The following is a 25,227-nucleotide window of genomic DNA, read 5'->3' on the forward strand; positions in this document are numbered from 1 at the left end:
ATAAATTCATAAATAGTGCGAACTCAATTCAATAATTTACAATTAATTTATACTTTAATAGAGAATGATGAATCTGTCAATTTAACGACTATAACTATATCCCAAAAAAAATATGGTAATGTGAATCAATTTAAAATTTAGAGAACAAAGTAATATAGCGGTGATAATTAATGGGCATTATTGCTATAAGTGCAACCATATATAAGTGTTTATATTTTAGCACCAAATATATATATAGAAGTGTTATAGAATCTCCATTTACTAACGACATGTCGTTGCTTTCCACTTTAGCCCAAACACAACCAGTATTGGGCCCATAAAAACGAACGACATACATGAGGCGGCGGCCCAATAGTATAAATAGTATCAACGAAGGCACGTGACACGTGTTCGATGCAGATCGTGAACATCCCCCAATTGTAATCGATTAGGGCATCCGAGCTTTATATATGTAAAACCACTAAAACCAGACCGAACGAGCGACTGCGTTTCCAGCAAAGTCCGGTAGAGCTTCGATCGTCGTACAAGACTCGAGCTTCTCCGCCAAAAGCTCCATTGCAAGCCCTCATCGCCTTCATTTTATCAGCTCAAGGTTAGGGTTTGTTCTTCGTCGACCTTTATTTTGTTTCTTGTCAATTTCTGTTGAATCGTCTTGTTGTGTTGGTCATTTCTTGGTTGCATGGAATCTGTAGAGTCTTTTGGAGAGGTCAAGTAGCTATGTTTCGGTACCATCAAATATGAAATAACCCAAAAAGTTTTTTTTATTTGTTGATTTTCTTGGTTAATAAAGTAATAATCTTTATTGGAAAACATGGTATAATTATATGGTGGTATATGGTACTGGTATGTAATTCATGGAACAAACAGTATGATGTATGTTTTCTAGTTAAATTTATTGAGTTGCGTCTAGAAAATGCCTGTACGTCTGTATGTTGAAGAAGGGTTGGTTTCTCTGTTTGGACCGGTACCACGATTATGATATTCTATACATGTTCAATAGTTTGTGTATCATATTTATGTTGCATCATTTGGTGTTGTAGATGTTCTGATTGAAGTTTGCTTTGCTTGTTATTGCAGTGTGGAGATTGTGAGGTGTCATATTAACTGGTTTCTGAAGTGCAGTGAAGCTTTTTCTTGAGTACAAAATTTGTCAATTTATACAGTTCTTGGCACTGTTGATTTCTTGTAAACGTCATGAATGTCCCATCCAAGTTTCGCCTTATTTCGTACTCGCAAGAGTTGGTTGATGGACAACCGGTCTATGTTTCTTCAAACTGCCTTCCTGTCAAGGCTTTGAAGCTTGAACCAGCTGGGCATTCTTTCCATGCTGTGGCACTTAAACTTCTTGGTTGTGTGGAGGAGGAAAAAGATGCTGATGTTCAGAAGGTGGTTAATGATAAGGAGCCGACTTCTATACCATCATTTGATTCGTACAGCAGCAAAGGTAAAAAAAAATCTGGTGTTGAAGGCAAACAACAAGATCACTATGCGTTGTTAGGTTTGAGTCATTTAAGATACCTTGCCACTGAGGAACAGATAAGAAAAAGCTATCGCGAGACTGCCTTGAAATACCATCCTGACAAACAGGCTGCCCTTCTTCTTAATGAGGAAACTGAAGCTGCTAAACAAACAAAGAAGGACGAGATTGAGAGCCACTTTAAGTCCATCCAAGAAGCGTACGAGGCTTTAATTGATCCTGTGAAGAGAAGAATATATGACTCCACTGATGAGTTTGATGATGAAATCCCCACTGATTGTGCCCCACAGGACTTCTTCAAGGTGTTTGGTCCTGCTTTTATGAGGAATGGGCGGTGGTCGGTTAACCAGCCAATCCCATTTTTAGGTGATGAGAATACTCCACTGAAGGAAGTAGATAGTTTTTATGACTTTTGGTACACCTTCAAGAGCTGGAGAGAGTTCCCACATACCGATGAGTTTGATCTTGAGCAAGCTGAGTCTCGTGACCATAAGAGGTGGATGGAGAGGCAGAATGCAAAGCTTTCAGAAAAGGCTAGGAAGGAGGAGTATGCTAGAATACGTACTCTTGTTGACAATGCGTATAAAAGAGACCCAAGAATTGTGAGGAGAAAGGAAGCAGAGAAAGCTGAGAAGCAAAGGAAAAAGGAGGCCAAGTATCTTGCCAAGAAATTACAGGAGGAGGAAGCAGCCAGGGCTGTAGAAGAGGAGAAGCGACGGAAGGAGGAGGAGGAGAAACGAGCTGCAGAAATAGCTTTGCAGCAGAAGAAGTTGAAAGAGAAAGAGAAGAAACTCCTGCGCAAAGAGCGGAGTCGACTTCGAACACTTTCAGGGCCTGTTATTTCGAACCGTTTACTCAGTCTTGCCGAGGATGATGTGGAAAGTCTCTGTATGTCTCTTGATATTGAGCAGCTTAGGAATATATGTGAGAGGATGGAGGGCAAAGAGGGGCTGGAGCGAGCAGAAGTTCTTAGAGATGCATGTGGATATAAAAATGATTTGGAGGGTAAGAAAGAAGATGAGAAGAAAACTCTACAACAGAATGGTTCCGTGGAGACTAATGGTACTGTGCTGTTAGGCAGCTATGAGAAGAAGGAGAAACCTTGGAGCAGAGAAGAAATTGAGCTTTTGAGAAAAGGAATGCTAAAGTTTCCAAAAGGAACCTCTCGGAGGTGGGAGGTTGTTTCAGATTACATTGGTACTGGAAGATCTGTGGAAGAAATTCTGAAGGCAACCAAAACAGTCCTCCTCCAGAAACCTGATTCTAGCAAAGCTTTTGATTCTTTTCTGGAAAAGAGGAAGCCCACACCATCTATTGCTTCTCCACTTACAACGAGAATTGAAGTAGAAGGGGTATTGACTCCTCCTCAGGGCACTGAAACCCCTGCTGAAAAGGTAGATAAATCAGGAGAGTCGTCAAGCGGAAGCACAAAAGACCAAAATCCTAACGATCCAATTGCTGAAAATGGAGTATCGTCAGGTTCAGAGCAGGATGTATGGTCTGCTGTACAAGAAAGAGCACTGGTTCAGGCCCTGAAAACCTTTCCAAAGGAAGCCAGTCAGCGTTGGGAGCGAGTTGCTGCTGCTGTTCCTGGGAAGACTCTGAATCAATGCAAGAAAAAATTTACTTTGCTGAAGGAAAGCTTTAGAAACAAGAAGAGTTCTGCTTAATTTGCTGGGATTTTCTCAATTGTTGCAGGTGTTGAGAAAATATTTCTGGGCATCTCTTATATTTTTAATTCTTTCTAGGCGGAGATTGTGCAAGCTATTTTAGGTTTAGATTGAGAGCAGTTGCTGCTCCGGTCTCTGCCATATTGATTTTGGTGTAGAGCCAATACAGATCTTTAGCTATTTTGGAAGAGGGATTATATTTTGTATTGTTTTTTCAGGCCATGTTTTATTTCACAGTATCGGGGGTTCACTGCAATGAGAGATCTGTGAACGGTCAGCAGCTGCATGAAAATAGGAAGAGATAATGATTAAGGTTGAGAATAGTTTATGTTTTGCTGTAGCAATCGGTTAAATTTCATTACTAGACACAATTTGATTCTACTGATAACCAAATTTATATATTTACTTCATTTCAAGCTTGTTAATTGTCTCATGTTGTTGGTAGGAGGATTCTCCTTATGAAAATTTCCTTCAATTATCATCATGGGTCTCTATTTGGTTAGTTGGTCTTATGGAATCTACAGCCGAAGACAAGGAAAAAGAGATACAATCGATGGTTGAAGATTATGCATCGTACTTTTTAAACGCAAGAATAGAATAGAGCAATTATCAAGTCTTTTGGTATTTGTTTATATATCTCTTGGGTATTTTTATTTTAAGGTCGGCGAGTCAGATATAATGTTTTGAGGTTCATGCAAATGTGGTCAAGCGTTTTTTATGCTGCTGAAAGAACACCAAAAACTGTAAAGAATAGGAATAGATATTTCCATAATCTTCTTGTTAAATAACATTCTTGACAAAGCCTTCATACTACTAATAGATTAGGCCACGCAGACGTGCTTTACATGAACAACTGATTAATTAAAAAATTTCCAAGATGGCTAATGAAATAGGGCCTAAATCTGCTTTTTACAGTAAATAACTTCAGAAAACCTAGCGTTGTCCAGCTTATATTGCTTCCTCAAGCCGCGCACGTATTGAATCCGGATTTGACATTTTATTAATGCTGCAAGAAGAGAGATGAGATGACATCAAACAATTTGATTGAGTTTCTATCTATTTAATAGAAGGCAATATACGCCTCCAAAACACAGAATTCTGTTTTGCACTGCAGATAAAACTCACTAGATCAAAAGCAAATCTCCTCCAGGTGCTAACTTCTTTTCAGAAATCCATTCTGGAACCAGCTTTAGCAACAAGGTAAGCTGCTCTTCAACTTCCTCTGTAAAAAGAACAATAAAAGGGTTAGGTTCACCAGGACCTTACGCAAATCGTAATATGAAATTAGTTACTTTTATACAATGGCTTACTTCTGTCAACAAAATCACAGTTTATCCAAATTATTTTGTGTACAAGCTCCTCTTTTGTGATAGCAGAAGAGTTCATTGACTGAAATAGGAGATGAATCGTGTTGAAGAGCTTAGGCAGGCTGGAAATCATCTGTCGCTGCCTCTTTGCTTGTGAGACGTCAGGATTTTGATCCTCTATTTCCTTCCTCTCCTCATCTTCAAGCTGCAAAAGATAAAATGGATACTCATCAGAAATGAAGTCCTTATGTTTAAAATCAAGTAGATGTAAAGACATATGGAATAAGCAAGCCTTAAACATTGATACTGAGGTTGATTTTCAACTATAATTTAACATGATTCCATAAACTTACATGACTAATAGAGCTCAACCAAATACATTGTTGAACAGATCATACGGTTATCCAAACTAAGACACAGAACGAGATTTACACTATATTTCATGTACCATACTTTCACAAAACCACATTGTGGGCTTGATGCAGAAATAGTAATTTACACTACATAATTTAAGCCGAGGCCAGTTTAAGCAAGCTTTCTGGCCATGGGCATATTTTTCCCAGCATATGATGCCATAATTTTTTTGTCTGACAGCTTTCATAGGGTCATGCAGGTGGATTAAAGTAGGATGGAGTTAGTAAGCTCCAACAGCTTTCATAGAAATATAGACAAAAGACATGACATACCGATTGCAAAAGATCCTCTGGAAGAATATCAGAAAAGCAATTATCAAATGATGCACCGTCCATATCAAGTGCTTCATCCTCGACCTTTTTATTCTTCACAGGAGTGTCAAATTTCAATGACCTGGAGCGTGGTGGTCGCCTAACCAACTTTTCTGGTGAGCTAGTAGAATTATCATCTGGGCTCATATAACAGCGCTTTGGCGGGTGCAATGCAGGTGTAACAGTCATCAACCTGGCTGGAGTTGAAGCAAGCTTTGCTGGAGTAGACTGAATGCAAGCACTTTTTGTGGGCAAACCATTATCATTTTCTATGAGGCCTATCTCTTTGGTTGGAGTAGCGGGCACTTGGCCATATGATGAAGCAGCAGTACTAGCTGGAGTAGACTGAATGCTAGTACTTTTTGTGGATAAACCGTTATCATTTTCTATGGGCCCTATCTCTTCGGTTGGTGTAGCAAGCACTTTGCCATACGATGAAGCAGCAGTACTAGCTTCCTCAACTGAGTAAACTATACTGAGATTGGACTCTGGAACTGAAACATTTCGAGCTTGGAAGGATGGCTTAGAAAAGTGCCGTCGAAAAGATCGAGACAAATGAGCTGTCATTGCTGGTTGCTGCTCTATTGGTGCTTCAAATGATGTCTCAATGGGTAATAATGGGCCAGGAGTTCCACTTATGTTGGAATTCACACCTTCCTTTGACTGATTAGATGGCATTTGATGTGTTTCATCTGGAATTTCATCACCTTGAAGGTGGGTTGTTGATGCTTCTGGTTTTTCAACCGTGTGTAAATCAGTCAACACCTCAGGAGATAGTGACAAGGGAAACTTAATAGTATCTGGATGGATATCTTGCTTTGCGCAATTGAATGGCTGGGGCAGAGTTTCTTTTGGAATTTCATAACCCTGACAGAATATTAATCATTGTTAGGTCACATGCTATTCAGAAAGAAGTTCAAGAAAAACAATGTTAAATCCATAAAAGAACAGCTTGAAGAGCTAAGTAACTTACTTCCCAGCTAGGACAACTGGACAAGTTGCCTTAAGCCTAGCCTACTTAATTTAATTAGCATCTGTTGGGAAAAAAAATTGAGTTACAGATATCCTAGACCAAGAATAACCCTACAAAACCATATTTGTTGAATTCCTCTGTTACAAGAGTTAACACACTAATCATTCTAAATCCTAGTGTCATTTACTGTCTATTAGAAAGAAGATAACAAAGAATGCACTCAAGCTTATGCCACTACACTAAATAATTTCTAATATTTTTGGTTAAAGTCAGGTGTGACTCATAGATTTCCCAGTCAAATACAAGATAATTTCACAGATTGCCCTTTACATCCAATGTAGAAAGGGTATACCTCAGGATGGAACTTTGAAATATCTGCAAGCCGCTCGCGAAAGGCCCTCCTCAAATGCATATGCCCACCACCTTCAGATTTCAACTCATCATTCTCTACCGCATCAACATTCAAGGTAACATGAAGATCTGGCTTCAAACAATTGGTTTTCTCATTCTTAACAAGCACCTTCTTTATCTCAATTGCCTCAGGAAAAATAAACTTCAGCTGAGCCAAGTGACTATATGTAAACCTCCTAAAACCCATATAAACAAAAATCAATCACTTTCTATAGTCTAATTTATTTCTTCAGCAACCAAACAACAAATTAAAAAGACCCTTTTTTAAAAATAAAAAAATAGTACCTATCTGTCAAACACTTGATTTTTGGGCAAATATTGGAAAAACTCGTCATCAAACCCCTCAACCGCAACAACCGAATCGAAGCATCCAAGCAATCAAAAAATTCACCCAATATCTCATACCTGCCAAAGAAAAACCCACACAAATTAATACACTAAAATCCACCTAAAAATTCAATACAAACAAATGAAATTTACGAAGCCTTACTTTTCTGGTATCTTCTCGGAGGCACCAACATGGGTCTTATTTGGGTTTTCGTCGGGCCAAGATTCGATCTTTCGTCTAGCAAAGTCGATCTGGACCGTTGGTTGCTTCTGGGTCGACTCGCGGAGGCTTTTATGACGGAAGTGTTGGGGCTTCTCTGGGGTTTTGGTACTCAGTGAGTCGTCGTCTACGACTCGGAGCTTTGGCTTTATATGGGGTTTTTCCGATTTGAAGGTAAGAGAGAGATTGCGTTTAGGGGTCTTTTGGGTCTCTGAGGAACTCATTGCAGAATAAGAGAGAGACAGAGAGAGATTTGGGATTTGGAGTCGATGAAATTGTGAATTTTGAAGACCACAGTCTCAGTAGAGAGAGAGAGAGAGAGAGAGAGAGAGAAAAGCGTTAGCCAATTGGGGGTTTATGGTATTTATTATAATCAGGGTTTCCATGGCGGGAAAAGATGCCCGTTGCTTCCCGCGAAATAGATCCGTTGGATCACTTATTGTTCATTGGCAGCTACTATTTTTGTCGAAAATATCTCACATTCCAAAACAAGACATTATTTAGGCGCGCGGCTATACTATTTTTTAAGAAATATTAATAAAATCGGGTATAGTCGGGCGGCTGCATTATTTTTAGGAAAAAAAGAACCGCCTAGCGAAAAGGTGGCCACGTGTCAGAATAAGTATAGCCGCGCGGCTACTATTTTTAAAAAGTAAAAACCCAAGTATAGCCGCGCGGCTATACTTTTTTTAAGAAAAATTTTAAAAAGCCGAGTATAGCCGGTCGGCTATACTAATCTAAAAAATAAAAAACCGAGTATACGCTCGGCTATACTAAATAAGGGAAAAACCGAGTATAAACATGAAGAGGGTGCTTCTTCCATCTCGTTTTCTTTTCTTCTTCTTTACTCGCAGCAAACCACCACAGTAAGAGGGTGCTTCTTTCATTATCGTTACCTCCTTTACGAACCCTCATTACCCTGTGGGAATTTCTTGATCTGGATTTGGATCTAGTTTGATAAAGTTTGGAAGTTTTGGGGTGTGGTGGTGTGATTTTGATTGGCTGTTGGCTGAAATTTGGTTGTTTTGTTTTTACCTTTTTTTGTTTTGGTGATTGTTTCAATGGTGGCTGTGTGTTCGGAAATATGATGGTTTTGTGTGGTTTTGATGGAGTTGTCATAAATGGAGGATTTGTCAATTTTGGTTAGTGAAGTTGAAGAACAAGCTTCTAGTTCCAATTTCTTCGGTAGAGAGAGAGAGAACTGGGTGGCTGCTTCGGTGGTGTGGCTGTGGCTGAGGCTGTGGGGTGGGGCTAGGGTTTGGGAAGAAGGGGTGGTTGCTTGGAGATGATGGGGTTTTCTTTTTTTTATTTTTAATTAGTTTTTTAATGTTTTATTAATAATTTAAGTTTAAAAAGGTGTTTTGATTTTTAAAAAAAAGTTTTAAAAGTTGGGTTCCACACATGCCACATCAGTAACTAACGGAAGTTCTAATGTTAAAATTAACACCGGAATCGTATTTTAAAAAATTGAAAAGCTTAGGTATGTAATCATTAAAATTGAGAATGCAAAAGCAAACATGCCTTAAAAGATAAGAGTTGAGGGTACTAAATTGAAATTAACTACTTTAAAAAAAAAAAAAATGAAGTTAGGAAAGGAGATGGGGTTTTTTCACAAAGACATTGCTAAGGTGCCACTAGCCTCTCTGCACGCGCTTCCGCGCCTGCAAGAGGCTTTTTTTAAAAAAAATTAAATTTATTTTAGAATTAAAAAAGATAATGGATAGTTGTGTTCCATAAAAATAGGATCCATTATCTGAATTTTCTTTTTTTAAAAAAAAAAAATTTTAATACAAAAATTTTTGAATTTACCATATTATCCTCATTTAATTAATAATTTCAATTTGTAATGTTTGCATTAACCAAGGGCATTTTCTGGTATTTTGAATGTTTCACCATTCTCTGCCTTTTGCTTTATATATATAGATGACAATTTGAATCTGAGACCACTAATCAGTAAATCAATGCCATTTTTCATTCGAGTAGATCTCATTGGCACCACCTAGATTGGCTTCATTGAGTTATTCTTTGAATTGATATGCTTCATTGGCTATTTAGAAACCACCCAGTTTTTAGGCCTGAGAGAATACTTTTAAGCCTGTTTTGATTTATATGCAGCAACTAGCCACAGTTTAATTTTAATTAAGCAGTTTACTTGCAACCAATAATCTCCAAGTTAAAATGCTAGGATTCATTCAAATAAAAAAGGATGTTCCTTTAACTCAAGCTTGTTAATTTGTCTCATCTATGTGACCATGGAGGATTGTCTATCTGAAATTTTAATTTAATGTTTCATATAGAAGTAACAATCAGAAGACTGGTTTGATTTAATAGACAACTACAACACAGTTCATTTGATCATATTGTTTATTCACTATAAGCTTGTGCAGCAAAGGCAATAAATAGCAGCACTGCTCTCTCTCTTATAGTGGTTGTCCAGCCAAAAACCGGCTAAATAAATCAAACGCCTCCCGCGGTTTGTATTCTGGAACGGTATGTCCTGATCCCTGCACCAATACAATCAAATGGAAGTATGAGAATCAACAATGAAACTGCTCAAAAGCAAAAATGAATGACGCTAGATGCAGTTTCAGTACAGGCTTACAGCCTGAGTAGACTAAGAAAGTTTTCATGTACTGACCTTTACGGTTAGGAAGGTAAGGTTGTTTTCGTACCCTTGTGTATACCTGCAACCATTAACATAGGTTTATTCAAGTTCACTACCAAGTACCCAATGAAAATGGTCTTCCAGGAAATGAGTTCTTTTTTCTTTCTTTTTGAGATTGTGTTGAAGCAAAAGAAAATCATCTATTTCTATTGTGGGTTTGATGAAGGAAAATATGTAATAGTAAGTACCCAGCAACTTGTCCATTGGAAGTCCATGGCCTCCATTCATCCACAACCTTATAACCAAGTGATCTAGTCCATGCTTCACTCCCAGTGAAAGGTACACACATATCATGATCACCACTGCCAGAAAATGAAAATTGAATATAAATGCATATCAGTGATAACAGATTGCAAATCAGAATCTGAAATAACCAAGTGAAAGCATGTAAGTTTTCCATTGCAACATAGTTGGGGAACTTAGGAAAAAGGGTTTTCATTTTTCATTTACCTTCACCCTTTTTGTGCAATCCAATGGAACATTGTAGCAAAGGTAAAAAAAAAAAATGTGGCATTTTCCTTGGAGATTTACCTATATATAAGTGCCCGATAACCCTTTGCAGTGAGGTTCTTGTGGTACTTGATCATACTCCCAGCATCATGAGTAAATCTGATTCCGCCAGTACACAATTCCCAACTAGGTACCAAGCTTTCCTATAGTGCAAAAAGTTTCAAAAAATTTGATGCTTTAGGAACCACTAGGACTAGACATTTACAAATTTCTGATTCTGGTTTAAAATATTAATTCTGAGAAACCTTACCCCTGCTGCATGGATTGCCTTTCTAACTGTTTCATTGTTCAACCATGAAGTAGCAACCTCATCATCCTGCAGGAGATATATCAAATCTAAGGGCATCTTGACATTTAAGACAATTCCAATGAAGCCACGTCAAGGATCAATTCATGGCAATCAGGACCAAAGGGATACATTCTATAAATAAATATGAACAGAGGACAGTATTCTAGTATTGAAGTTGAAGAACCGTTCATTTAGCCCTTTCCAGGGAAGTACACTTATTACTATCAACTTGAGAAATCAATGGCTGAAATGGGAAAAGGGATCAAAATATCAAAGTGATAACAATGTTAGCAACTTACAGTACATGGAACGTCTTCGCTATTCATAAGTTCTGGCCAAGTTGGAACAATTCCATCTCTCACGGGAGCTCTAAGAGGCCAGGCACGACCAAACATCCTTTTTCTCACAGCAAGAGGCCTTTCAGTCTCACCCAACCGTCGAAAGCTAGATGGCACTCTACTGTTTGTAGTTGTCTTAATCTTCATTGAATCTGTGCCGTGATAGCATGGTTCTAGAATGTCATATATGTTCAATTCTTCTATGTTCTGGGATTAGTAACAGTCTTAAAGTCAGAACAAAAACATAACATTCCATATTATAGGCAAATTATCAATATTTATATTACCTTGTCAACTTTCTCAAGCTTGCTCCCACAAGCATCATTGACTGGGTAAATGTAGTTTCCTCCACACTCCTTGTTAACGTCCTGGAGCACAAAGATGCATTACCAAAATTAATATGATAGTGGGAGCAGGGGGATGAAATTAGCATTACAAATCAAATTGGACATTCTATACAAACCTCATATAGATCATCTGATATCAGTCCCATTCCATGTGCAAATGGAACAAGAGCATTACCATCGAATTTATCATCCGTAACTCCATTTCCCACCAGATAACCCTGTATTATGCAGTAATTTGAGACTGGAGCCACAGATATTTGAAATTCACAAAAGGACTGCCTGCAGATAAATACCTTGAAGTTGAGAATGGGCTTTACACCGGCATCGATTCCTGCAGAGCTCCACCTTAGCTTTTAGTTTCAACACTTGCAGTTCAAGAATTTGAAGTACCGAAGTACCTTCTAACATTACTATTAGAGGATGATTTACCTTTCACCACTTCAGAAGAAAGTGTTGGCACGTAGACTCCAGCATATGACTCACCAGAAATGAAGAATGGGTTGGAGAGGTAGTCCGGGTAAAGTTCAAACCACTGGTTGCAGAACAACAAATTGCAGATGCATTAATAGTAGTATTTTGGGAGACAAATAAGCATCACTTCAACAAGTATGGGAACCTTTTCAAGTTTTTTCCTTTCTCACCTTTAGAAGAAACGTATGGCTATCAGAGGCAGTCTTTAGATCACCAGTATAATAGTCAGTTTTGTTTTCTGAGTAAGAAAAACCAACGCCAGCAGGAGAATCCAAATATATAATGTTGGAAACCTAAGATGAGAAGCATAATTATGAGTAATTTGATTTCACATGTGCTAGAAAAAGAAACAATTTTCATCAGATTCACAATTACATCTGCAGAATATTAGTGTAGTTAGTATTTTCCTTGAGATTCTCAAAGTTCTAACCTTTGACCAGCTGTATGGATTAAGGTGCAGTTGGGGCAGACTTCCCTTGGTCTTGGCTTCAAAATTGAATGGCCCTGAAAAATATGGATGGAACCAATATTTTATAGATTAATAATAAAATTACAGAAAGTGTTAAACTTTATGAGAATTAAGCCCTATCCAGTAAGTTGAAACGCACAAACTACTTTAACTAGTCTCATCTTCCTAGATTCAGCAACCAATAAGTTTTGCCCATTTGAAAGTAAGCACCTTTACTTTCAAACCCAGATCCCAGCAGAGTCAGATACTTGAAGACAGTATGTACATTGAATGGTGTGATTAAAAATGTCATGGCCTTCATTAATTAAATTGAGTGATTCAATTCAAATGAACTACGAAACAATACCATGCTCGTAGACAAAGCCATCAAAGCTGGAGCATCCAGGTCCACCATTCAGCCACAGAACCACTGGATCCTCCGACGGCTTCCTTTCGGATTCAATGAAATAGTAAAACAGGTTCCTCCCATGACTTTGGTCAATTGTCACATACCTTCATACAATCAAACCCATAAAGAAATCAACAACCATGCATCCCAGAAATCCATATGTACTTATAGTTTGAGAACAGTCTTGCTTACCCAGAATAGTGTTTTGAAGGAAGAGTGCCGCTGAAGCCAGGAATCTGGGTAATGAGAGCGGACTGAGGAGCTGATTGCGCTGGCAAAAAGCTCAAGAACACATAAATTAATGAAGGCAACAAATATAATACTCTGTGGGAGTCAAGACTAGAACTAGTCCTATCCATGGCCTCTACCTATGACTTTTGATAAAATTTGTTGGCAATTAGAAAAGCAAGAAGGATGTCATATCAATCAAACACTGTGAAAGAGAATTTATAATGAATTAGGCTGCAGCAACTTGCTATTGTTGTTGTTGTTGCTTACAAGCCACGAGAGAGCTAAAAAGAGGAAGATAACAAAAGTGAGCTCTCAACTTGAGAAAAAATACAGGCTACTATTATTATGTGCCATAGTGGGAAAATTGGTGCTCTGTGGAAGGCAACAAGCCAGTCATCTTCTGAGGACCTATCAGTGCATAACACGTTTTGACTGGTAGTCAGTCAGATGTTGATGCAATTGAAGGAGAAAAGGTGCCCCATAATTCTTGCGTTAGGTCCCACTTCATATTGGCGCATCAGTGGTATGGGTGGAGTGGAGTGTACATGGGTGTGACCCAGTGAGTGAGAAAGAGAGAGAAAAAATTGAGGAATTGGCACAAGAAATGTGTGATGACGTTAGATTTGGACTATGACTTTCAAGCTTTAATTAACCATTAATCAAAACTGTTATGTTAGAAGATAAATATTTAAAGCTTTAATTTTTAGTAACTCCTCTCAAATTAACTGCAAATTTTTTTCTCATATAATTCATTAGTTATTCTATAGCCTTTTAATTTTATTTTTAAAAGTGATATTTTACTTTAATTTAATATAAATTACATGAAGGAAGATTTGAATTCGAGTGTAAACTATAGAACACATCCGCTCTATCCAACTTGACTAAATCCATATCTACTCTGCGTAATTTTTATTTTAGTTGAATAGGCTATTCCATAACAACAATCATGCATGGTAGGCCGTATAAGTTTTAAAATATACGCACCTTCCATGAAAGGAAACTGTTTTTGTGTGGGGTTAGGTTTTAAAGTATTTTGCGTGTGAGGATTCTGAGGTTGGTTTTGTCCTTGCATCCTTAAATTTGATAAAAGGCAAAAGTTAGGTTTGGGTTCTATATATTTGTTTAGAACTTGATAATGTTGGACGACTCAGGACGGAATCACATGTTCGACTTAGTTTAATTAAGGTTGTGTTCAATTTCCTTTCCTCTTTCTCTTATTTGGGAAAGAACAAAGAAATGAACAAAAACCCACGAGGGACAGAAAAGCCAGAAACCCATGACTTAGGTACCATGTCACTATCCGAGAATGTTATGAAATGTTAAATCAGACCTTTCCTTCAAAAAAATATGATGTGTTCATATGATTTTAGAACAATTATTCCAATTGTTTGATTTAATATTATTGTGATATTGGATAATGAGGGCAGTTATATATTGAATATATTATTTTATAATTGGGTTGAATATTGGATAATTAAGATAAGTACATATCTTGTGGATTTGATCTGATTTTGGAAGAACCATTCAAAGTTTGAACTTTGAAGGCAACTCTCCACCCACCACATGCTGCGAACACAATCCTTTCTCTTTAGCGTTTTAGCTCAAGCTCTTCTAGTTTCAAGCTTCTATAGCTTTATGACATGTTTACTAATCCGTAATTGAATGATGAGAAATTGAATTGAGGAGGAGTTGGATTGAGGAGAATTAGATTCCGGATTCCTAATGAAGTTGTTTGCTAAACCATATCGATTGAGGGGAGTTAGATTCCGAATTCCTATTGAAGTTGTTTACTAAACCATATGGAATTGAGGTAGGAGTGGTATTAATTACTAAAATGTCCTCATTTTTGGGTTAAAGTAGATGGCATATTTGGAATTTTGAAAATTGTGTGAGGATATAATGGGTAAAAAAGATGAATTCATAATGGATGAATTCTCTAGGAATTAGAATACCATCTCCTATTCAGAAATTGAATTCCTCCAAAATCAGGAATTCAATTCCTAGTTTTGTGTGGGCTCCGCTTACTTTTCAATTCCTTGATGTGAAGTAAACGAAGGAATTCTCCATAGGCGGAATTCAATTCCTGATGAGAATTCCAATTCTTGATTAGTAAACGCACCGTTAGTTCTAACTCTATGCTTTGCATTCCATTATAATTTCTTAGCTCATCATTCATGCCATTTTAGGCCGAGTAGCGGCACACTTGCACTCAAAAGACTAAAAGCTTTGTTCTTGTTCACGGCCATTCAGGGCCTTGCTCCGTGTCGCCGTGTGATTTTTGGATGAACAGTTTGTAGATGGAAGCAGATTACAAAAGAATCCATGCATTACCTTCTAAAATGACCTGCAGCGTTTAAGATACAATGATACACATTGCAATTACAGTTATACATGGTTTACAATGTAAAATTACATTACACGGTACATATTGCAACTATAATGTTACATGGGTTTTATCCCCCAATATCCTGCTCTCTATCTCACTCAATATGTTTTTTTTCCAAGCAAAACGAATGAAGCCCTTATGTTCTACATCCCACCATTCCCTCAAAACCATGTCTGCGTGTTAACGCCAGTTCGGTGGAAAGAATCACAATGCTTGCTTTGCTTATAGCTGCTCCCGGCTTGATCACCCAATGAAAGCCCCACATGCTATGATCAACATAATCAAAATTGTTGAGCTTGAACGGGTGATTGATGGTGCGCTAGAAAACTTGACTCTCTGAGCCTGGTCTCTGGAGAAGAAAACAAATAGAATTATGCATAGCAGAGTTTGGAATGAGAGTTTTTAATCTTTGTGCATGCTAGTTTCTTTTACAAGAATTTTCTGTTAATATAAATTTCAATAAACAAGTAAAAGATAAGTGAATGAAAACTTTCCGCCAAATTTTTGATATCTTACTTCTGTAAAGATGAAAGTAGTCCACAATATATGATATTATCAGGCAAAGGAGCTTCGGATTGGTCAATCTCAGTATTAACAACACTGACATAAACTTCTTGGCCTAGATACCATGAATCCAGATTCTGTGCACGAAGGTTCCAAATGCCAGAGTTGTCAAGAGGAACCAATATGGCTGTCCAAGCTCCAGGGAAGACCTGTAGCCATATGAGCATGAAGCAATTAATTCAAAATACAAAATCAACCTAAAACACATCAACAGAGGATCTCTTCCTTTCCATATGCATGTGTAAATGTGCACGACTACCACAATAACAATTAGCAACCACCAAGTAGTGCAACAAGCATACCAGATAAAAATTTTACGTTAAATGATACTAACACCCTTTCTATTTCGTATCTTTTTGTCCTCTCAAAGCTCTCCCATGGAAAATCTACTGACCAACTGGTTTGTATAACGCATTTGAGCAAAGGGGGTACCTGTGTAGTGCAGCGAGCAACGCCATCCCATTTGTTGTAAGTGCTTCTGCTATTCTCTGTCCACACTCCAATATCCATACTACAGGGAAACAGGGAATCCTTCAAATGTTAGCACTTTTCCAGTTGCATAATTAGGAATAGAGACAGATATGATTTCAAAACTAAAAGCTCACCCCACAACAAAAAATGCATAGCCATCCAAATGGTAGTTCTGAACAGTGGTGTCATTGTTCTGAAAGATGATTTCCATGAAACCTTTGAAAGTACCATTAATTAGAGATGTGTCAACTTTGGCAGGTCTGTTCATCAGTTTAGTTGGGAAATCAAGCTTGTAAACTCCTGATATGTTGAACTGCTGGGCGAGCTTAAGGGGTGTTGAAGGTGGTAAATATGAAATACCATTGAGGGTAGTGCGCCACTTCCCATTTATAAGTTCTGGAGGTCTATTGAGGATAACATATACATCTGTGACAGTGATTTCACCATATTTGAAAGATCCTTGTGGGTTTGGACGGGCAGCACCAGCAGAAACATTCCACCTATAATAGCCCAAATCACGACAAAAACGTAATTAGCCCAGAATTTGAGAACAAAAATACCATAAAAGAAAAGACAAAAAAACAAAAACAAAATGAATTATTAGTGTATGGAATTTCAGGGAAACAAAACAAGAGATCAGGCAGATGGAACTTCCCCTAATTGTTTGGATGTAATACCATTCAGCCTCCTCATATGTAAATAAAACAAAAGGCTATGAAAAGGATTCTTTTTTATTGAAGACTAATGGCTCAGGAAACATTGAAATAAGGGGTAAGCAATCTTATCAAGCATTCTGTCCATATGAAGGCTACCGCCATCATCATAAAAGTTTTTGGAGGAACTGAATGAACTTTTTTTTCTTTTTTCAAATATATCTGTTATTAAACCAAAAGAAACATACTGAACTACAACCTTATGGATCTTGCTTGATTCATTGAGAAATATGTGTCGTAATCATTAGGAGGATCAGGGAGAGGACCTGATGCAGGTCCTTGAGAATTGGAGTAGTGCAAGATGGCAACTCCAGTAGCTCTAGCCCATGAAGATGAATTGACAAAACGAGGGCTGGCAACAATGTAGTAATCACTGCTGGCATTTTGATCCATTGTAACCAAGAATGAAAATGACTGACCGACATGAATATCCATATTTGCATAATTCTGCTGAACTGTGTATGATCCTTCAGTCTCCACTAGAAGCAAGTTATGATTTTGTATTCTGAAATTCAAGCTAGTTGAGATACCAACATTGTGCACACGGAAGCGGTATGTTTTTCCTGTTCCAGGAAATTACCAACAACCGGCTCCCGTTAAAAGTGCAAGATAATAAAAGTGCAAGTGTAAATCATATCAGCATAACAATAAGAGCCCCAAGAAGAAACCAACCCAAAAGGCTGTTGGAGAACATCTTAATAAAAATGCCAAGTTTCCAACCCAAATATGCCCTTAGAGCTATGGAGTATGGACCTCTCACTCATTACCCCTCAAACCCAACAAGAAATATGTGAATTGCATCAATATTTTAGAAAGACACTCATTAAACTCTACATTTTATATGATTCTGGATGATTAGAAAGACGCAATCACACTAGAATACAAGAACCAGATAAAAATTTCACAAAGACACCCCAGAAATATACCTTGTTCAACATTTACCGTCAGGAAAGGATTGCCTCCTTTAATAAGTCCCTCGTCAAAGCGAAAGGGACCTATTCCATTGATGAGCACACCATCCGGAATTCCCAGGCCAGTACCACTTTCAACATCTTTCCTTAGTTCCTGTTCCCTTACAAGCATGAGCCATGCCTAAGAAACCCAATGAATAGGTAGTGAAACACAAGCAGCGGCGGAGCACAATTTATACTAACCTTATGACTCTTTGTGTACCAATCAGTAATGAAGAGGGTAATATCTGCATCTGGCACAGCAAAAGGTAGTGGAATAACAGCTCGGTTGTTTATGGTGATTCCGCCATATCCACCTGACGCTCTCTGGAAGTTTAGAGAAGGGAAGTAAAAGAAACTCCCTATCTGATCTTTAACCTGAAATTCGTATGTCCAATTCCATCCAGCTTGAATTGGACAGTTAGTCCCTGATACACCATCTTGCCAAGAGTTTTTCCTATGTTGTATTCCATTCCTGAATTAAACTAAGCAATATTAGCAATGGTATGATAAATACTTACAATTATTTTATTGCTGATGGGATACGAATAAATTTACCATGTGAGAAGGAATGGCTCGTCCAGGTGATTCTTCACATTGATAACAACATTCCAGTTTGTAGTGACATTAAGAATCGGTCCTGGAAACTCCCCATTAATCCCAATAACCTGAAAATAATATTATGAAAGGAGGGTAAAGCAATTTGATGATGAAGAATTCATATGACCAACAAACTTAATTATAAAAAAATAACTAACTGGACCAGTCTCCATTTCTGTAATTTTTACTGAACGCACCTCATTCGTCAACTCTATACGATACTAATAATCTATTCCGTTCTGGATATACACACCATTACACTAATGTGTAATTGAAAAGTTCTTATTCAGTTCGGAATTTAATTGTTCCAAGGTTGAAAATATTTTTCCCCCTTTTTCCAAAGTTCACAGTATTGGGATAACTCAGCTGGGTTGTGCCCCCTTGGCCCCCTTTTCAGTGAATCTTATGGTTGAGAGGATATACCAGACAATTGAACCATAATCTGTTAAATTTCCCCCCTAAATAAAGTTGCTAACCAGTTGTTGAGCATGATTAGGCATCTCTAAGCCTGCATTACGGAAAAATTACTATACCTAATCAATTAAATAAATGTAAACCAAACTAATTATCACTCTTAATAAATACACTAATCATAGTGTTTCCTGCTGTACGAGAATTTACTAACTGAAAGCAACAACTATTCATGGAATCATTCCATTTGCAAGGCACAGAATTCAAAATTGGAGACATTACTACAAACAGGCACAGATATTACTCTCAAGTCACAGCTAAATAATTAAAGAGCAAAATAAAGCTTCGAGTTGAGGCCCTATAACTTGAAAAGTAGAGAGAAGAGAGTAAAGACAGTTGTTACAGAGGATAGAAGGAGATAAGATGAGGGAAAGAACCTGCTGCTTAACTCCAAGTGGGGAGGCAGTGATGTAAGAGACAGTCCAGTCAAAGAACACATAAGGGTCACCGCCCAAAGCAACACCCAATGAGCAGAGAAGGATGACAAGGTTGAAGAAACCAGAAGAGGGCATTGGGATTTCTCTATATCCCAAGAGAAGAAAGAGAGTTGGGTTATTTGGGTATGTGAATGTTTGGTTTATTGGGAAGGAGGAGGATCAAAAATGCAAACTTGAAGCGGCAGAGTGGCAGTGAAAGAGTCACATGGGAAAGTGGAAGGCACAGCTTGGCCTCGTCAGAGACAGTTTTTCTGTGGACTGTTTCTAGGTCCCACTTTGTTTCAAATTTTCTAAAGAAAGGAGGCCATTGGAGCCACAGCCACCAATGCTTTACACTTGATTTCACCGTGTGGGGGCCTTTGGGTCTACAAGAAAGGTCGCTGAGATGAGAGACCGAGTGCCTGTGCCAAATTTTTGGACTGATCGCTTTGGGATCAAGACCCTTCTTGTCATTGTCTTTACTTCAACTATCAAATTATTGGCTTCTATTTTTTTCACTTTTTCTAAAGTCAATTTATCAATAGGTGGTACATTCTTGTTTTTCCAAAAAGTAAAAATTCGACTATTTTTCGTAATAATGTAGTCTTCAAAGGAGCAAATTCTAGCACTAGCTCTGGCTTGCCTGTACAATTGTTCCTGTAATATTTGGTCGACTGATCTGGACCAGAAAGGGATGATTGTGGCCACCAATATTCATGAAGAAGAACCCTGGTATAACTTGACGATTTTGATCCAGCCCAATTCTGTGGGCCGTGGGCACATTACCAGAACAAGAAAAATGCTATATCTGATCCATACTGGCCTCCGAGTATACAAGGAAAAGGGAAATTATATACAACCACCACTAAATTTGGAGATATGTTTGAGCGGGGAGGTCACATTTTTATGTGATGTTACTGATTCAGGTGTTATAATATTAGTAGATAACAATATTGATATGTCATGGATATAAAATATAGTGTGAATAAATATATAATATGTTATAATATGAGTGGATTAGTAATACCACGTGACAGTGTGACTGTCTCACATAATTTTCTTTAAGCTATATGACATCAACTTCCATACCACAAATAGGGTTTATTGTAGACTATTAATCTTTAAATATAGCGTCAACAATGATGATAACCGTCATGACAAAGGGTAGGGGCAATGGTAGCAACAATGACAACAAGAGTAGTGGTAATGGTTGCATCAACGAATGCATTAAGGGGTGACACTCTAAACCATAAACCCTAAACTTTATAATAATAGTTGGAGTAATGGTGGTCTTTTCCTTATTATAATTTGTAGGTTTCTGGAGATTTGAAGTGTTGCAATATCAGCCAGGCTTTAAACCCTTTTGAGCAGGGACAGTCCCTAGAAGGGACTAACTTGGGCTATAGCACAAGTGAGTCGTTATTTTATCAGTCTAAAATTTTATTTAGCCCACCCATGCCACTAATGACAATCATACCACGTTAATATCCAAAGGCTCACAGGCTAATCGCTTATCTAACAATACACTCAAGAAAAAGAAGATGAGACAAACTAATGAATTAACGTCTGTTTGACTATTACAGGAAATTCTTGTGTATGACATAACTGTAAAGTTCTCTTTAAAAAGAAAAGTATTTTCATCTTATTCTTACTTTTTTAGTCTACAACAAACTTCTTTTTATTTTTTCTTTATGAATAGTCTATTGCTAATTTTTCTTTCACTGATAACTCTTTTCACACATAATTCCTTTAAATGAAAAGAATTAAATAAATAAAAGAAAGAATTGGTACGTTGTAGTAGCTGCACCTTTATGTTCCACTCTCGAGTGCGTATATAAGGTAAATTTAGCCTATCTTATTTTAAAATCCTGAGTCCATCTCCACTTTTTAAGTCTTTGACGTTGCCCTTCACATTATGAACATAGGAAATGCTTATAATATAATTAATAAACAAAGTTGTTGAACCAAATAATTCAATGTATACACGTTTGTTCAACTACACTCGGCCCAAATAAAATCACGTCATTAAAGATTTGCTTAGCAGACTTGTCTTAATCACTGAAATAATTATCCATAATTTATGTCAAGACAAAATCATAATCACTCACACCCCAAGCAATATCTATTTCGTTACCTTACGCTACGCATGCTCCTCTTCCTCTCCTCTCATCTCATCTCATCTTCCCCCTTTGTGTTGTGTGTGACAAAATCGTATTATTTTTCAGACATATCTCTGAACTGTAAAAGTTAAAAATGTTTTGGCATGCAGTGCAATTTAATAATTATTTTCAATTATTTTCGCTCAAGTTGTGGAATTTTAAATTGAGATAAAATGGATGTCAAATCTGTACACACATGGACATGGGGCTAGCTGGGTGACAAGAAACTTGAACCACATGCGAAAGTATTCATAACTATTACCCATTTTTGTCACGACTATCTTAATACCATATATAGTATTTGTACAATAATTCAAACATATTTTGTCACAGAAGTCATAATTTTAGACATGAAAGGGGCAAATTATTTCAAGGCAAATGTCACTTCAGAATATACGGATATTTTTTATACATCTACGGTGAATAATTGTAAATTTATGAAAAAAATGCTTGCCAATCGTTAATTTCGTATGTTTTATATATATCAACAATTAACAGTCGTCTATTGTAATATTTATTCAAGTGTGATGATGAGGGCAATGAATTTAAGTTCGTTATGACTTCTAAGACTACGAGGGTTCTCACCTATCTATTGTCTTTTAACTCTTTAACCGACGCATTGCTCCTCGTGCCGATCACTTCTTCAAAACTCTATCCAAAAATCCCCCAAACACCTCCTCCTCCTCCTCCTCCTCCTCCTCCATCAACTACACCTCCTTGCGTTTATCAGATCTACCATTAGATGAACCACGTGTCCCTCTCCCATTGGGTACCTGACTACACACAAGAAGTTGCCAATTTTAGCGGATTAAAGCCTACTCAGCAAAAGAGGGGGCCACTTTCCCACTACCAATAATTGATCATTCTCCTAATCCCCTCTGTACCCAAGCTGGCACCACTGTCTCCGTCCTTCCACACTTCTTCTACTAGATCACTACTTGTGCTAATCTCTTCCAAAATCTCAAAAACCCTAACCCTAATCTTCCCCCAACCCCCTCTGTAAATACACCACCACACCATTTTTCTTCACTTAAAAAGACAGACGAAAACCTATCTCTCTCTCTCTCTCTCTCTCTTCATCACTTCACCTCCCATGCTTTGACTCAGACAATTCAACAAACACTAAACAAGCATGCTGATACACCTGATGTGCTTCCTCCTCCTCTCGTTGCTCTCATTCACCACGTGCTCCAATTCGTCGCAGCGTTCCGTCTACGACGTGCTGCGGGCCCACGGACTTCCGATGGGCCTGCTGCCCAAGGGCGTAGTCGACTTCGAAGTAGACGACGAGGGCCGGTTCCAGGTGCACCTGGATCAGGCCTGCAATGCCAAATTCGAGAGCCAGTTGCATTACGATAGGAACGTCTCGGGGACGCTGAGTTTCGGGCAGATCGGATCCTTGTCGGGTATTTCGGCCCAGGAGCTGTTCCTCTGGTTCCCGGTTAAAGGAATCCGGGTCGACGTGCCCAGCTCCGGCATCATTTACTTCGATGTCGGCGTCGTTTATAAGCAATTCTCCTTGTCTCTATTCGAAACTCCTCCGGTTTGCACCGCTGCCACCACCTCCGTTGAAGCCGTTGGAACCGTGTTCGAGGTGAATTCCAATCTCAATAAATTGATGTTATTTGGATTGAAATAAATGAGACTGAAAGAGTGTAATGATGAATTGATGTGCAGGGCGAATCGGGGAAATTGCGGTTCAAGCTTGATCATGAACTTGTTGGGAGAGATTTTGTGTAGAGTTTTGGAGGGGAGGAGAGTAGGTGTTTTGAAGGTGTGGTCTGGATTAGTTTTGTTGGTTGGTTGAGTTGTTTTACTTTTAGTGGCCAGTGAATTCGATTGGAAACCAAGATTGGAGGAGGCAAAGATATTACCAGTGAGTTTTGTGTCACAAAAGCGCAAAAGGTTGAGTGAGGCAGAAGCAATTGATCAGATGAAGCCCAAATCAGGTGATGAATCTGCAACAGGTTTATGTCTTGTGTTGTATTTTTTTTTTTTTTTTTAAAGTTCATATTGGTATCATGAAAATTAGTGATGGTATAAAAAGCTTCCAATAAAAAAAATAAAAAAACCCTTTGCCTTTTGCATTGCTCTGTTTTAGCTGTTGGTATAATTTGTCAGTTTATGAGTTGTGGGTGGAACAGAGGAGAAGTAGATGAGAGGAAGAGGGCGAACCCAGATAGAATTTATATTTGTCTGGTTGTGATCAGGTCTCTAAACTTTTATTTAAATTATTATGATCAGGTCTCTAAACTCTGAACTTTAAGGACTCTGTTTCAATTGTCAGAGAGAGTTTGAGCAGAGGTTTTGATTAGTGATGCTAAAATGAGAGAAAATTCTGCACTTGGTTTGTTGCGTTTCTTCTTTGTCATAGCAGAGAGACTTTGTAGATAGTATATGTGTATTTGTTGATCCTGTTTTTCTTTTTGTTCTTGTAGCTCATAATTTGTTGCTTGGTTCAGATAGTTGAGGTAGACTAACAATGTAGGGAAATTCCTTTATGTCATTATTTTGATTGGAATTTGCCTAAACTTCAGTCTGAAGTCATGTGCACTGGACCACTCTCTCAAGACTGGTCACACCAAACAGAAAAACTCGTATGAAATTGGGATAACTTATTCCCGGCCAATCACAATATGCCACATGGAAAAGTTATCACGCGTGACGTACCGTGATTGACCGGGATAGCAAATAGTGTTATCCCCGTTTCATGTAAGTATTTCTCTAGACCAAAGGCCTTTTGTCAGCACATGCTTGGGCATGTGAAATTGGTCTGTATTTTGCATTTGAAATAGGAGATTTCAGGAAGGAGCCTATTACATCCTGTTTATGGTAGCATCTTTCTCATTGTTCTTGATTATTTCCTTTGAGGAGCCCACTTTCTCACTTGGCTCTGTTAAACTCTCCCCTAGGTTCTAGGGTTTAGTAAATTCTTAATGATATACTGCTGAAAATGTTAGAGCCACAGTGGGTTCGTGGTGTGACTTGTTTTTTATCATTGATGCATGTAAACTTCATTGTAAGACCCACATGTAACTAGAAACATAAATAACCAATGCACGATCGATGTCTTAGGTTTTTATTCTGTGGGCCATCCAAGTTAAGGCCCAATAACAAAATCAAACAACATGTTGTTCTCAATTGACTGCACATCCACCCAATCCCAAAAAGACCCAAGTCTTGGCGGCTTGGCCCAGAAACAAAATGGAAGTAATTATTTGTTCTCAATCCAGTGCTTCATAAAATAAAAAGGGAAAGAAAGAAGATGATTGCATGGAATTATAAGCATTTTGGGGCATGCCATAGATATCCCCACATGTAGCGGTACCATCCATGTGTGTGGTTTCTATCAACATTCATGGTGTCCTTGAACATATCTATATTCCAATTTCCAAACCCATATCGGATGAGAGATTCGTAGCCCAAATCAATTTATTTATTTATTTAGAATGATCCCAATCAATTTGATGGCAACCCAATTCAACCCAATTGTTTTTTATTGGCAATTAGGCGAAGGAATTACAAATTATGATTGATTTGATTGACACTTGGAGGTTCAGCTCCATCCCCAATTCTCAAACCAGCAGTGAGATATTTTGATCTTATCAATATTCAAAAATCAAAGTCAACATCATAAAGGTAGTGCCTTCTTTTCTGTGCTTGGTTTTATGCACTCCAT

At 38.0% G+C, this 25,227-nt stretch overlaps 5 protein-coding genes across 6 annotated transcripts; 2 read left to right on the forward strand and 3 right to left on the reverse strand.

Annotated features, from left to right (window-relative positions):
* Nucleotides 1–386: 386 nt before the first annotated feature.
* LOC117637468 (dnaJ homolog subfamily C member 2-like) lies at nucleotides 387–3,567 on the forward strand. The gene is made up of 2 exons (XM_034372361.1): nucleotides 387–592; nucleotides 1,078–3,567. Exon 2 carries the CDS (start codon nucleotides 1,195–1,197, stop codon nucleotides 3,145–3,147), a length of 1,953 nt encoding a protein of 650 aa, XP_034228252.1. The 5' UTR covers nucleotides 387–592; nucleotides 1,078–1,194; the 3' UTR covers nucleotides 3,148–3,567.
* Nucleotides 3,568–3,889: 322 nt separating this feature from the next.
* On the reverse strand, nucleotides 3,890–7,429 carry LOC117637396 (CDT1-like protein b). The gene is made up of 7 exons (XM_034372275.1): nucleotides 7,054–7,429; nucleotides 6,849–6,968; nucleotides 6,505–6,739; nucleotides 5,141–6,046; nucleotides 4,458–4,659; nucleotides 4,273–4,369; nucleotides 3,890–4,153 (listed from the first exon to the last, which is right to left on the reverse strand). Exons 1-7 carry the CDS (start codon nucleotides 7,332–7,334, stop codon nucleotides 4,096–4,098), a joined length of 1,899 nt encoding a protein of 632 aa, XP_034228166.1. The 5' UTR covers nucleotides 7,335–7,429; the 3' UTR covers nucleotides 3,890–4,095.
* Nucleotides 7,430–9,370: 1,941 nt separating this feature from the next.
* On the reverse strand, nucleotides 9,371–13,146 carry LOC117637558 (serine carboxypeptidase-like 20). The gene is made up of 14 exons (XM_034372467.1): nucleotides 12,780–13,146; nucleotides 12,546–12,691; nucleotides 12,161–12,234; nucleotides 11,901–12,023; nucleotides 11,689–11,791; nucleotides 11,553–11,590; nucleotides 11,376–11,477; nucleotides 11,200–11,280; nucleotides 10,874–11,119; nucleotides 10,536–10,601; nucleotides 10,307–10,428; nucleotides 9,964–10,077; nucleotides 9,749–9,794; nucleotides 9,371–9,614 (listed from the first exon to the last, which is right to left on the reverse strand). Exons 1-14 carry the CDS (start codon nucleotides 12,944–12,946, stop codon nucleotides 9,531–9,533), a joined length of 1,512 nt encoding a protein of 503 aa, XP_034228358.1. The 5' UTR covers nucleotides 12,947–13,146; the 3' UTR covers nucleotides 9,371–9,530.
* A 1,980-nt stretch (nucleotides 13,147–15,126) lies between these two features.
* On the reverse strand, nucleotides 15,127–19,814 carry LOC117638141 (monocopper oxidase-like protein SKU5). The gene is made up of 9 exons (XM_034373249.1): nucleotides 19,351–19,814; nucleotides 18,461–18,570; nucleotides 18,107–18,377; nucleotides 17,879–18,017; nucleotides 17,152–17,515; nucleotides 16,374–16,739; nucleotides 16,201–16,279; nucleotides 15,721–15,917; nucleotides 15,127–15,553 (listed from the first exon to the last, which is right to left on the reverse strand). Exons 1-9 carry the CDS (start codon nucleotides 19,483–19,485, stop codon nucleotides 15,448–15,450), a joined length of 1,767 nt encoding a protein of 588 aa, XP_034229140.1. The 5' UTR covers nucleotides 19,486–19,814; the 3' UTR covers nucleotides 15,127–15,447.
* Nucleotides 19,815–22,405: 2,591 nt separating this feature from the next.
* LOC117612109 lies at nucleotides 22,406–23,975 on the forward strand. 2 transcript variants are annotated; one of them, XR_004583301.1, is made up of 3 exons: nucleotides 22,406–23,142; nucleotides 23,226–23,497; nucleotides 23,793–23,975. XR_004583301.1 is itself a non-coding variant. In XM_034340853.1 (2 exons), exons 1-2 carry the CDS (start codon nucleotides 22,681–22,683, stop codon nucleotides 23,286–23,288), a joined length of 525 nt encoding a protein of 174 aa, XP_034196744.1. In that variant the 5' UTR covers nucleotides 22,406–22,680; the 3' UTR covers nucleotides 23,289–23,962. The 2 variants fall into 2 exon arrangements, 1 of the variants encoding a protein (XP_034196744.1); XM_034340853.1 differs by having other exon boundaries at nucleotides 23,226–23,962.
* Nucleotides 23,976–25,227: the final 1,252 nt, after the last annotated feature.

The sequence above is a fragment of the Prunus dulcis genome, chromosome 8, assembly GCF_902201215.1.
Source record: "Prunus dulcis chromosome 8, ALMONDv2, whole genome shotgun sequence".
NCBI classification, from domain to species: domain Eukaryota; kingdom Viridiplantae; phylum Streptophyta; class Magnoliopsida; order Rosales; family Rosaceae; genus Prunus; species Prunus dulcis.

Excerpts from the sequence above, each read along its gene's own strand:
- LOC117637468 (XM_034372361.1), top strand. The coding sequence starts at position 1,195 with ATGAATGTCCCATCCAAGTTTCGCCTTATTTCGTACTCGCAAGAGTTG.
- LOC117612109 (XM_034340853.1), top strand. The coding sequence starts at position 22,681 with ATGCTGATACACCTGATGTGCTTCCTCCTCCTCTCGTTGCTCTCATTC. Across the intron at positions 23,143-23,225 it reads CCGTTGGAACCGTGTTCGAG|GGCGAATCGGGGAAATTGCG; the intron begins GTGAATTCCAAT and ends ATTGATGTGCAG.
- LOC117637396 (XM_034372275.1), bottom strand. The coding sequence starts at position 7,334 with ATGAGTTCCTCAGAGACCCAAAAGACCCCTAAACGCAATCTCTCTCTT. Across the intron at positions 6,740-6,848 it reads ATCAAGTGTTTGACAGATAG|GAGGTTTACATATAGTCACT; the intron begins GTACTATTTTTT and ends TATGGGTTTTAG. Across the intron at positions 6,047-6,504 it reads TTTCAAAGTTCCATCCTGAG|GGTTATGAAATTCCAAAAGA; the intron begins GTATACCCTTTC and ends ATATTCTGTCAG.
- LOC117637558 (XM_034372467.1), bottom strand. The coding sequence starts at position 12,946 with ATGGATAGGACTAGTTCTAGTCTTGACTCCCACAGAGTATTATATTTG. Across the intron at positions 12,024-12,160 it reads ATCCATACAGCTGGTCAAAG|GTTTCCAACATTATATATTT; the intron begins GTTAGAACTTTG and ends TTCTCATCTTAG. Across the intron at positions 10,602-10,873 it reads GCGAAGACGTTCCATGTACT|GATGATGAGGTTGCTACTTC; the intron begins GTAAGTTGCTAA and ends TATCTCCTGCAG.
- LOC117638141 (XM_034373249.1), bottom strand. The coding sequence starts at position 19,485 with ATGCCCTCTTCTGGTTTCTTCAACCTTGTCATCCTTCTCTGCTCATTG. Across the intron at positions 18,378-18,460 it reads GAGCCATTCCTTCTCACATG|GAATGGAATACAACATAGGA; the intron begins GTAAATTTATTC and ends AGTTTAATTCAG. Across the intron at positions 16,740-17,151 it reads AATCAAGCAAGATCCATAAG|GTGGAATGTTTCTGCTGGTG; the intron begins GTTGTAGTTCAG and ends GGGCTATTATAG.